The sequence below is a fragment of the Lepisosteus platostomus genome, chromosome 9 (assembly GCF_059453375.1).
Source record: "Lepisosteus platostomus isolate fLepPlt1 chromosome 9, fLepPlt1.hap1, whole genome shotgun sequence".
Classification (NCBI taxonomy): domain Eukaryota; kingdom Metazoa; phylum Chordata; class Actinopteri; order Semionotiformes; family Lepisosteidae; genus Lepisosteus; species Lepisosteus platostomus.
Genome location: NC_142619.1, coordinates 5,959,702 through 5,972,014, shown reverse-complemented (window position 1 = coordinate 5,972,014; position 12,313 = coordinate 5,959,702). Strand labels below are relative to the sequence as shown.

The 12,313-nt window shown below is 43.4% G+C and overlaps 1 protein-coding gene across 4 annotated transcripts in view; it reads right to left on the bottom strand.

Moving 5' to 3' along the window:
- The window catches only part of mon2 (MON2 homolog, regulator of endosome-to-Golgi trafficking), a 71,022-nt gene that overhangs the window by 42,890 nt on the left and 15,819 nt on the right, over nt 1-12,313 (bottom strand). For all 4 annotated transcript variants that reach the window (XM_088646684.1, XM_088646685.1, XM_088646687.1 and 1 more), the window contains exons 2-8: nt 11,079-11,142; nt 8,537-8,664; nt 5,797-5,928; nt 4,982-5,111; nt 3,072-3,169; nt 1,110-1,235; nt 410-604 (exon numbers count right to left, since the gene is read on the bottom strand). In XM_088646684.1, coding sequence (XP_088502810.1) covers nt 410-604; nt 1,110-1,235; nt 3,072-3,169; nt 4,982-5,111; nt 5,797-5,928; nt 8,537-8,664; nt 11,079-11,142 — 873 coding nt within the window. The remainder of the gene's footprint in view (nt 1-409; nt 605-1,109; nt 1,236-3,071; nt 3,170-4,981; nt 5,112-5,796; nt 5,929-8,536; nt 8,665-11,078; nt 11,143-12,313) is intronic.

The following is a 12,313-nucleotide window of genomic DNA, read 5'->3' as shown; positions in this document are numbered from 1 at the left end:
AAAAAAAAATGTGCCAGCCATTCTGACATTACTCAGGCCTTGTAGAAACTGTGGCATTGGCTTATAATGAATATTAGCAAATTTGCATGAGATTTTTTAAAAGAAAGTTAATAGGTTTATTCCATGCTGAAAAGAGAAGAGAGAAAGCACAACGTTTCGTCTTCCTCTTCTCTTTTCAGCATGGAATAAACCTATTACTTGATCCTTTGCAGCCTATGCATTCGGACACAGCTACCCACCTGAACTACTTATTTTTTAAAAGCCTCAGAAGTGCCTACTGAATGAATATCGTTGGCATCCAGCGCCTACTGAATGAATATCGTTGGTATCCAGGCTGCCGAATGGAAACGGTTTCTGTATAATTCAGCAATGTGTGGCTCTCAGTCGGACAGGCCGAACACAAACTCACCAGCAGGCTGTAGAAGTGCTTGATCAGAACTGACACTACTCGCAGGAGACGCATACAAATGGGGAAGTAAGGCTTTTCCACCGGAGCTGGAGAGGCTGTGGTGTTGCTCCCCTGTCTGAATTTAATGTTGGGAGAGAAGAGTTTAATCACCAGTGGGCACACTCTCTCCTTCAAGAGGAAGCTGAATTCCTGATGCTGAAAGAGATGAGAAAAAGACAATTCGGTTTCAGAGGGCAATCCTGGCGAATTCGCAGAGCGTTAAATTATACTGATCTAAAAGTTTCCAGATTTATCCAGATGCACAGAGACTTGTATGTATACAAAACCTGAAGAAGGCTCCACAGCTGAAACATTGTGTTTTTCTTTTCCTTTCAGCAATAAACCTTTACCTGTTCCTTTACAGCCTGGGCATGCTGACAAAGCTACCTACCCAAACCTCTACAGTCGTTTTCTGCTGCGACCCACTGTAACTTCCACTACATCTTTTTCTAGATCTCTTCATTCCTTCTCCTCCTCCCTGGACTCCTTGTCTCCTTATCTCACCAAACTAGCATGCCGTCTCTTCACAGCGATCTGTTCCAAGACCAGGCTTTCTAACCACCTCCTATTCCTCTCCAGATGTCGTCATAATAGTATCACTCCATGTATAAAACACCAATTGAAAACAGATCAACTTTCCCACATACTTTTGTATACTCACCTGTAAGAACACCCCAGGGAAATCATTTAAAACGGATTCCAAAAGCTCAAGGCCAAATGTCCGCGTCATTTCTGTCATGCCCACCAGCCAGTAAGGGGCGTCCGCATTGACCAATTGGCACAGGTCCTGTTTAAAACAAAAGGAACAACATTTTATTTGTATTTACTTCGCAGTACAATGTCAGTAGCGCTGCTGTGTTGCATCATAGAGGCCTACAACTGAATCGGAACGCTGCGGAGCAGATCCTCTTAAGACAGTAGTGTGGTGTGGAGGACCTAAAACATACACGAACCTCTATTCTCCCTTCAGGAAGGTGGTTAAACGGCTGAGGCTGCACCGCGACCCTAAAGCTTTCCCTTCCTGGTTTGGTCTGTAACCCTTCAGCCATTCTGCTTTCCCTATGACTGTACTCCTGTTTTAACTGGCTTATCCTGTTTGGCCAGGGACAGGTATTAAAACTGCAATACTTCTTCCCCTGACACAGCAGCAGTCGGTATACATAGATATTACGGAAACTTTGATAAAATTTAGTCGCTTTTCCTTGGAATCCATAGACAGTTTACTTCACTATGTATTGATTTCGACTATCGGATTAGACACCGTTCTCTTCTGAGGTAGTCTCTTCTGTAGTGAGAAATCAGCTCTCTGACAGCAGCAGCCAATTTCTCTAATACACTTGTGAGGAATTTGAAGGCTGAAACCTATTCCTCTCTCTCATTCTCAGGAGTATTCCTACACTCTCTTCTAGTGTTGTGCTCACTCTATATCCCTTCATGCCATTGTCATCCTCCATTGTCCAGTCATCCTCGACTGGAAACTGTAGGATAGCGTTTCTCAGATGGTGTGTCCGGGCAAAGTGGTGTGACAGAAAAGCCACATATGAGAAAAATAAAAAACGGAATTAAATAACGTTTATATATATATATTAATGGTGCCAGAGAGGTTAGCATTTGTGCCTTGCTGCACTGGCTCTCTGTATTCAATTCTGGTCCTGGGGAGCTATCTGCGTGGAGTTTGTATGTTCTCCCCATTTTTGCCTGAGTTTACTCCTACAGTCCAAAGACATGCTGGCATGTTAATTGGCTTCTGGGAAGACTGGCCCTGGTGTGAGTGTGTGCTTGTCCGTGTGTGCGCCTTGCGATGGAGTGGCATCCCATCCAGGGTGTATCCTGCCTTGCGCCCTATATCCTAAATTGGATGAAGCAGTTCAAAAATGGATGGACAGATTATATGTATTAGTTCTGGGGAGTAACCAAAGAGGCATAATGCACGTTCGACAGGGGCCACGCTGTAAGATTGTTCACAGGGGAACAGCATGTGGTGCGAGTTCAGTTCTTCAAATCTGAAAAAACAAAGACAGAGAAACGTCTGATTCCTGCCATACTAAGGCAGCTATGCACCCTGAGGCCACTTCAGATCAAGCAATGAAATAGTTTTGTTTATAATAATGTGATTGCGTTGGTAACATGTATGTATGTGTGAGAGTAGGGGGCTGGTTTACTGCTAAACGCTCAGATTTGTGGATGCGAACTGTGGGGATGGAAAAGATTGAAAAATTTCATTTTACAGTTGCCACCAAACCCACCAGCACGTTTCTGGGTGAGGAGAGGAAAAGGGAGCGTCCAGGGAAAATTCACACGGAAACAAGAACATGCAAACTCCACATATAATGACCATTACTGCAGGTTGAAGCAAAATGAGTGCCAGGCCCGAGAAAACACTGGATCTGGGTGGTCCTTCTCATTTTCCAAGTGGCTACCCATTGGCCAGGCTCTAGTGATACAGGGCGTTAAGTTGCTGTTCCTGTGTGAAAACAAATCTGGATAGCATCTGTGGAAACGGTGGGACTCGGGAATGGACCACAGTACTATCTCCGGGGGAGGAGTTCAAAAGCGGATGTAAAAACAGCTGCTCGATTTAATACAAAGAAACAACTTTTTTAGCAAAACAGCATTTATTTACCTGAAACAACATGTACGCGTCCTTAGCACAAGGCCTCAGGGAGCTGAATGACCTCCGGTTGCTGTTTCCTTGAACTGGAGGAGGTTGTTCCATAATACCTACAGGGGGAGTTACCATTTTAGTCATGGTCTCTCACTCAGAGAACTGAACTAGCTGAACACCGTTAGGCGCTATTCGGCCCTTCACACCCGTCTTATCCTTTTTCTGAACTCTGGGTGGAATTTACAGTTGTGAGAAAACGTTTTTGAGAAGCCTTTGGGATTATCTGTGGCAAAATACCTCCTAAACGCTGCGCAGGTCTGATCAGGAGCTACAGAAAGAGTTTGATTGAAGTTATTGCCAATAACGGAGGTTCCACTTGTTACTAAATCTAAAGGTTCACATACTTTTTCCATCAATGACCTGGATTGTGTAAGCAATGTGTTCAAAAAGATATGGCAATGAAAAATGTTGCGTGTGATGTTTGTCAAATAAGTCTTTATTTATTATTTTGACTTAGATGAAGATCAGATCACATTTTTGGAGACATTCGTGCAGAAATCTATATAACTCCTAAGGGTTCACAAACTTTTTTTCACAACTGTAAAACCAAGGCACTGATAATTTGCTCATTAAAGTCCACATTGCACTGTACATACTAGAGAAGTGTCAACTATCCTGCTGCAATTCTGGCAATTCTATGATTTTCAAAAAGCATAATGAAACAAAGGATAAGTCCTTACAGGTACATAACCAATGCTAAAAAAATTAAGCCAAATAATCCACTAAGCTTGCAGAACTGATGGGACATATACATTTCAACTAGAGCTGGGTGATAATTAGATAACGATAATTATCGCGATATAATTTTCCTCGATATAATTTTAACAAAAGTTCGATAAATATGTTTATGCTTTGCGCATGGGCACAAAAAATACTGCGCGAGTGAGCGTGCGTGTTGCAGACCGGGCAGCTAACAGATTTGTTTAATGTTTCTGCTGTTTGGCAAGTGTTTGTTGTGTTATTAAAATAAAGAGTTATTTAATTTACCAACTACCTGTCTGGTTTCTTCAACTTTCACTCAGGAGAAAAAATCTGCCTTTAAACTTGAAAGAAATAATGATTTGACATTTATCGTGATAATTATCGATATCGACTGATATGAAAGTTTTTATTGTGATAATGTTTTTGGCCATATCGCCCAGCCCTAATTTCAACATAATTTCAGTCTACAATTGAAATAAGAAAAAAAAAACACAAAATGACAATAAAGCAAGTCCCTGCAGAAAGATCATAAATGTTCCCAACAGGGAGTTTTCAACTAAATATTTCAAAATCTCTTTCTTAAACCTAAATCTTAAAACATGGCTCTGAATAATGACTGAATAATGTAGTTTTATTCAGGTACTGGCATACGTGATCTTTCACACCAGATCCTGATGTGCATTCATAAAAAAGGATCCATCCATCTTTTTTCTAACTTGATTCTTCCAGTTCAGGGTCGCTGGGGAGCCGGAGCCTATCCCGGCACGTATCGGGCGCAAGCAGGATACAGCCCGAGTGGGACACCAGCGCCCATTCCAGACCACACACAGACACAAACACAGGCAGGCACACACTCGCACCAGAGCCCGTTTTCCCAGAAGCCAATTAACCTACCGGCATGTCTTAGGATTGTGGGAGTAAACTGGAGCAGTTGGAGGAAACCCACATGAACCTGGGGAGAACATGCAAACTCCACACAGACAACACCCCAGGGCTGGAATTGAACCCAGGGCCCCAGTACTGTGAGGCAGCAACATTAACCACTCTGCCACCGTACAAAAGCATATAAAAGTTGTAGTTTCACTGGTATCTCAAAACATAAGCAACTTGGCAAAGGCAATTTATTTGATGTCACGGAGTTCCGCCCCCCCAGTATGAACCCTGACCTTTGCATCGCTCATCCTCGGCCACCATCCTTTCAAAGACCACCGTGACGACCTGCCTGACAGTGGCGGCGGCAGTGTTGTTAGTAATGTTGTCCTTGGTGAAGTGCAGTCGAAAACACAGCACAATCGCCTAGAAAAGAAACACGCCGTTTTTTTAAAAAAACTTGCTTGTTGACACGAAATAACCCCACTCTTTTTCTTTTGAGAGGGACAATTCCTTTCCCAGAATGTTGTTTGCATGCAGGGAGGGGGAAAAAAGAAAGAAAAACGCTCCCTGTGAGCACATTTCATGGTCAAGGCAAATAAATGAACACGATATCAAGCGGCCCTGTTATATTTCAGAAAACTGAAAGAATACAAGTTGACTGAAAATAATGTTGAACGGTTAGACAAAACTGTTTCACATAAATATTCTTTTATTTTGTTTTCTGCCGAAAAATTTAAGATGGCCTTTTTTCTTGTTCACAGTAAGAATGCAATGAGAAGCTACACAGCAGTGGTGGATGAACCGAGTCCCCTCCTACATGTGTAGTTGTTTGGGGACCTCTGGGATGGGACAACATGCTACAAAAGTTTTTTTTTATTATTCCTCCAGCATCACCAGCTGGGCAAGCACGAGGCCTGCACATAAAACAGCATGTATGTGAACAGTGACTGGCCGCATTACAAAATTCAAATGTGTGTGGGTTTCAGAGGGCTGTAAATAGTGGAGGGAAAGTAACAAAGCCTCAAAACAGCAACCATTTTCAGTCTAGGACTGTAAGTGAAATATAAAATATATATATATATCCTTCGAGCGGGCCTGTGCACTATACCTTTGACAGTGCCTCATCGTGGACCACAGTATTGGTGGTTAAGAGCACCAGGACGGTCTGCAGCAGCTTCAGTTCTTCCAGCCCATTCTCCATCAGCTGCCACAGCATGTTGATAATGTTTCCAGCCGCAGCCTGCAACCACACAGTCACCCACACAGAAAACTCTTCAGTTCCACTGGCGCCTGACAGCATTCGAGAGTCTCAGCAGGCAGCTCCCGAGTCACCGGGGGAAATCGCTAATTCCAATGATAGCATTTCTGCAGGGGAGATTCCTGCTTGTGACTGAGGCAATAAACAACTCTGGGTTTAATGATAATTATTAGAAGGTGGTTCTTACTGGCTTTTAGGAATACATCCACACACATCTCTTATCTCAGTCTTCCTGGACCGGTATTCACTAAGAGTGAGTTTAAACTCTCACCATCATTAATCCGCGTTATGTGACCCTTTTTGGGGGTGGGGGGTTCTTGGAATTAGCTCCTCTCATGCACTGCGTTAGGAAAATACTCCTGAGAATGAGCCAGAGAAAAAAACTGGTGGAGCACAATTTTGCTCAGCGGATTTTTAGAGCAGTCTAAAAGGCTAGATGTCTTCCCCTCCTGCCCATGTTCCAAAGCGATCTTCATAATCAGCTTTCGGATGCCTTGTCCCTAAATTGGCTTCATTACTCTGCTCTCCTCCCCACTGATAGCTGATGTGTGGTGAGCGTTCTGGCGCACTATGGCTGCCGTCGCATCATCCAGGTGGATGCTGCACATTGGTGGTGGTGAAGGGGAGTCCCCATTACCTGTAAAGCGCTTTGAGTTGAGTGTCCAGAAAAGCGCTATATAAGTGTAAGCAATTATTATTATTATTATTACCTGCTCCTGTCAAGAGAGCTACATGACACAGTAAACTAGCAGAGCAAAGCCAAAATACAGATGACAAGATTGGGAAACAAATAAGAAATAGCGCTACAGAAAAATGGGACAATGACATCATTTCGTTGCAAACCGCTGGTCTTAGCGAGAGTTCCAACTAACTGTGACGCAATGCGGCCCTTTCTGCTCACTAGTTCCTGGAATGACTAGTGTAATGCGATGTACGAGTGAGTGAGTACAGGTTGTGCAGCAGAAATTTCACCACAGAAATGTCCCAAAGTGATCCTCACACAGTGTTAACAAGTAAGTTGTATATGATGACGAAACCATCTCTAAGTCTAGAGCAATATTTCTACTGGATTTTAAGAGACATCTTCACAAGCCTGCTTGTTTACAATGTAATAGGGCCGCAGAACGTTTTTTTCTGAATCGCACTGCAAGATGGCAATATGGCGCTGCGCAGAGCTGGAATTTTGTGATGTTCAAGACCAGGGGTGTGAGCACCGGCCGTACATCACCAGCCCCACAGAACTTACCAGGAATAAAACAAAAATGGCATTTCTAATACAGAAAACACAGTCATGGAAGACTGTCCACATGCGTGCTGGGCTTGAGTGAAAGAAATGCGAATGGAAAAGGCCTGGTTTGTTTATAACCTAGACTTCTATTGTCAGACAGAAAAGCGCTGTGTTCCTAAACCCCAGAGTTATATAAAAGTGGGGAGCAGCAGACCGTAGCTAAAGCTCTAATGAAAAGCTCGAAGCAGGGAGTTGCCAATAACATGTTTGCACTGTCAAAGAGCCTCTTTCAAACACCCCAGGCCATTTGTGTTTATGGATAAACAGGCTTTTTGGGAGGTTATTTGTAAAATCTTGCCCATGGTATTCTTTGCTCTCTCCTTGTCTTTTCTGCTGGTATGCTCAGAACATCCACTTGCTCTTTCTTAGGGTGCACAGAAGCAACTATCCAGGAGAAAGCATGTCTTGATCTAACTGCAGAGGTTCACAGCACTTCCAGAAGGTGCTAAGAGAGAACTCTATTTTCTTTTTAAACCTAAACATGTCCATTCAGCAATGTGAACGTGTCATGGAACTGAACGCTAACAGTACTTAGCCTGATGTGTTACTAACTTACGATACCCCACAGCTCTTCAAGGTGTCTTACTTAAATTGATTTACTCAGCACAAATACAGAAAGATCAAATGTTTTACAAATAACCCCTTATATGACAACTTCCTCATGTTAATGTGACAGCAGCCATATCACCCTGCAACTCACAACTGACAGCCCCACTGTAGATCAGCAGGTGTGAGCCTGGTCAGTACCTGGATGGGAGACCTCCTGCGAAAGCTATGGTTGTTTCCAGAGGAGGTGTTACTGGGACCAGGAGGGGGCGCTCACCCTGTGGTCTGTGTGGGTCCTAATGCCCCAGTATAGCAAAGGGGACCTTATACTGTAAAAAGATGCCATCCTTTGGATAAGACGCAAAACCGAGGTCCTGGCTCTGTGTGGACAAGAAAAATCCCAGGGTGTTTCCTGAAAAGAACAGGGGTGTTACCCCGGCATCCTGGCCAAATTTCCCATTGGTCTTTACCAACCATGGACTCCTAATAATCCCCATTTATGAAATGGTTCTCCTCCCCACTGATAGCTTATGTGTGGTGAGAGTACTGGTGCATTATGGCTGCTGTCGCATCATCCAGGTGGGGCTGCACATTGGTGGTGGAAGTGGGATTCCCAATGACCTGTAAAGCAATTTGAGTGGAGTGTCCAGAAAAGCACTAGGCAAGTGTAAGGAATTATTATTATTAAATAAGTAATACAACAATTCTTCAGTGTGTGTTACCACTCATATTTGGAAGAATAGTTCTTCGGTTTACCTCAGACACCACTTCGTGAGACATGAGCCGCTGAATGGCTGCCAGGCATAACTGAGTGATCTTCGGTTCCTTGGTCCCACAGCCCATGAGGAACGGCTGAACGACTTCTGAGCTGTTGTCTTTCAGAGCTGGGAAGAAGATGAAGAGACACTTAACCACGCTGGAAAGAAAGAAGCACAACGAAGCTCCCCATTCCTGTGTTAAACAGTGTCTGGTGGCTGGGAAGACAGGTTGGGTTATATGGCCCAGGCAATGCTAGATCAAGCCTGGGCCAGGACTTCACACAGCTGTGACTGGGTACTCCAAGCAGAGGTGCACGACTGGCTACACACTGCCAGGGCAGGACTGAGGATCAGTGTGGCAGGGCAGGACTGAGGATCAGTGTGGCAGGGCAGGACTGAGGAATAATGTGGTGGGGTAGGATGGAGGATTAGCGTGGCAGGGCAGGATTAAGCATGTTTGTGTCTGTGTTTTCCCTGTGATGGACTGGTGTTCTATCCAGCGTGTACCCTGCCAGGATAGGCTTCAGCTCCCTTTGTGGCCCTGACTTGGATAAGGTGGTTAGAAAATGAATGGCAGGATGGATTTAAAACATAAAATATAAAACCCCTACAAAGGTGAGCCTAGAACTGCATGCCCAGTGAGAAAGGAAACATGACAATCAATTATGGCACAAAGATGAATGAAAAAGCTTTGTAGCAGGAACTGTAGTACAGATGCTCAGAGAAGATGCCGAAAAATGTTCTTCATAATTAACCAGTGTGTAACACGTTCGTCAAAGCTGTTGAAAGGAGAGAGAGTGCGCAGATAAGTGTTGCTAATGATGTCAGGATGCTGCACACAAAGATATTAAAATGCCTCTGCGTCAGTGCCCTCTGTCACAGTAATTACAGCTGCCTGGGTCTTAACGCACTGCATGAATTACTGAGAGGAATCACGATTCTCAAAACTCAGTTAGAGAAAACGCTGTGTGCTACCTGTCATGGTTGTGTAAGAGAGGGAAGCAGGTGGCAGGGCTGTGAAAAATGAAATGTCATACAGCCAAGCAGGGTTAATGACTCTGATATTGAAACACTACTCCTGTCGTAGGTTCTGCTGCAACAGCCACACTAGCCTGATACAAGATCACACTGGCAGACCAAAAAAGACCACCAGAATATTAGCCGCTGGTAACAAACTCTAAACCGTCTGTCATTACGTGGATTGTTATTTCCTGCGGTGGTAGCACTCTCACTTCTGTGGAAAACGAGATGATATACTCGCCAGAACATTACCCCCCCCCCCACAAAAAATCAAATTGTTAGGGGCTAACTTATTTCATGGCTTTTCAGTTGTGCTAGCACGGCTGGAAATGGAGACAGGCTGCCTATCCTCACCCACTGGAGGCAAAAGACCCCAGTATATTTTCAGCAAAACTGCAGTTGAAGGGGGTTATACAGAGCTTCAAGTAAGCCTCTGACTCAGAACTGATAGATTTTAGGTTTAAGTCTCCACTGCAGACACTGCTGTTGTACCTTGACTGAGGTACTTTACTTCAGTCAGTCCAGCGCACCCAACTGTATAAATGTTGACCAGCACTGCTGGGGGATAATCTCTGCAATTGGCCCACATGTCACATGCTCACTGGTTCACTGGACGCTATTATTATTATTATTATTGGCCCCACTAACACCTCTTCCAGCAGCAACCTTAGTTTTTCCCAGGCGGTCTCCCATCCAGGTACTGACCAGGCTCACACCTGCTGAGCGTCAGTGGGGCTGCCAGCTGTGAGTTGCAGGGTGATACAGCTGCTGGCTTAATAAACTCTGTGTGTCTAGTTTTCCATTCATAAAATCAGGTTTTCTTATGCATCTCAGCATTGAAGCCAATTTACAAGGGAAGTTGGATGCACAGATATACTTACACATGAAGCATAATTCAATGGAGGCATGATGCTTGTTTTTCCAGATAAAGTACAAAAGAAAAATAAATAGCAACCAAAAACACAGAGGCCTCAAAATAAAAACCGCATAAGAATGATAGGTTTTTGGTACAAAAAATGGTACAAACCATTCAAGCTCTATCTTATTACAGTATATTGCTTTCAGAAGCCTGACATTTCACCGAATTGCTAACACAATTATTTTTGCATTTTTTCCAACTCATTGTGTCATTTAATGTACTTAATTACTGCAATATCCATTTTTGTGGGAAGATGATCAGAATCGATAGAAAGAAAAGAATCCCGCACAGAAAAATGTAGTGGTCACCTTTAAGGTCAAGACCCTCTAAGCCTCTGTGTATTTCACCCTGAAGTTCAAAATAACCGAGAAAAAAAACATTGCTTTAATACCGATGAGAAACGGCATTTCTGGTTGACTTAAACTACCGGCGACATAAATAAGCGTTTGTTTTTTGGTTTCTGAGAGAGGACTTGTGCTCTATTGAAGAGACTGAGCTCACAAGGATTTAAGTGTCTCCTCTTAGCGTGTGTCGGGCCTTGTTTCAGAAACAGAGTGAATCACACCAGCTTGCGCAGAAATGCCACAGCTCTCACGCCTACCTGCCAGGATGTCCGTGTTCCTGGAGGCTATCGTCTTGATTTTCACTATGCCCGATTCTGCAGCCTGAAAAAAAAAAGAGATGTGTATTACCGTCATTTTAATATTTAAAAAAATCTAATAATATCTAGGCCTATCTTTCATGTTGACCAAGTTCCTAACAAAGGCTTTGAGCAATGTTTAGACACCGACGGATTTAAAAAAGAATGAACTGCATTCATATGAGTGCTTTTCATCCGCCAGAAGTACAGCATCTTTTCAAAGAATTCACGTTTGTGAAATGGCCAAAGGATGCACGCATATTTGTTAAACTCAATATTTTATTCAAAACCTGCATACGCAAAACTGAAGACCCTTAGGGGAAGATGCATTGAAGTAAACATCAGCAAACACTAAAGAGAAAAAACCTGAAATATGTTGATTGCCTAAGTATTCAGACCTGTGAATTCAGTATGTGGTAGAAGCTCCTTTGAATATTATATTAATATAGTAGTATATCTGGCAGCAAATAAAGTCACAAGTTTGTGTACAGTACATCTCTACCAACTTCATACACTACCCTGGTGGTATTTGCGCCCATTTGTCTTGGCAGTTTTGCTCAAGGTCTCTCGAGTTGCTTGGGGATCACTTACAAACAGCAGTTTTCAAACCAAAGAGCCATAATTGGTTGATAAGGTTATTGGAGAGATCTGGGCAAATGTGTGCACATGGGTCAAGATTGCTATTCATGCTTCTGTAACTACTTTCAGCAAATTAAGAGCACCGGCTATAAAACATCAAAAAGTTTTAAATCCCCTACCTGTAAACACACAGATAATTCCCTTGTTCTTGCATGGTGTGGTAAAATTATAGCAAATTATTAAACAGCTTAACATAACAGTTAGGATCAAATACTTCTATAGATGCGGAGCTGTGGCTCTGTGGCTAAGGATCTGCGCCTGTGGCTGGAAGGTTGCAGGTTCAAATCCTGCGGCTGGCAGAGGAATCCTACTCTGTTAGGCCCCTGAGCAAGGCCCTTAACCCCAACGGCTCCAGGGGCGCTGTACAATGGCTGACCCTGTGCTCTGACCCCAAGTTTCTCTCTCCCCGTCTGTGTGCCTGTATGTCTCATGGAGAGCAAGCATGGGTCTGCGAAAAGACACATTTCTAATGCAAGAAATTGTATAAGGCCAATAAAGTGATCCTATCTTAAATTCAGAACACCTTGGAGTTAACTGAAATCTATTTTTAATAAACA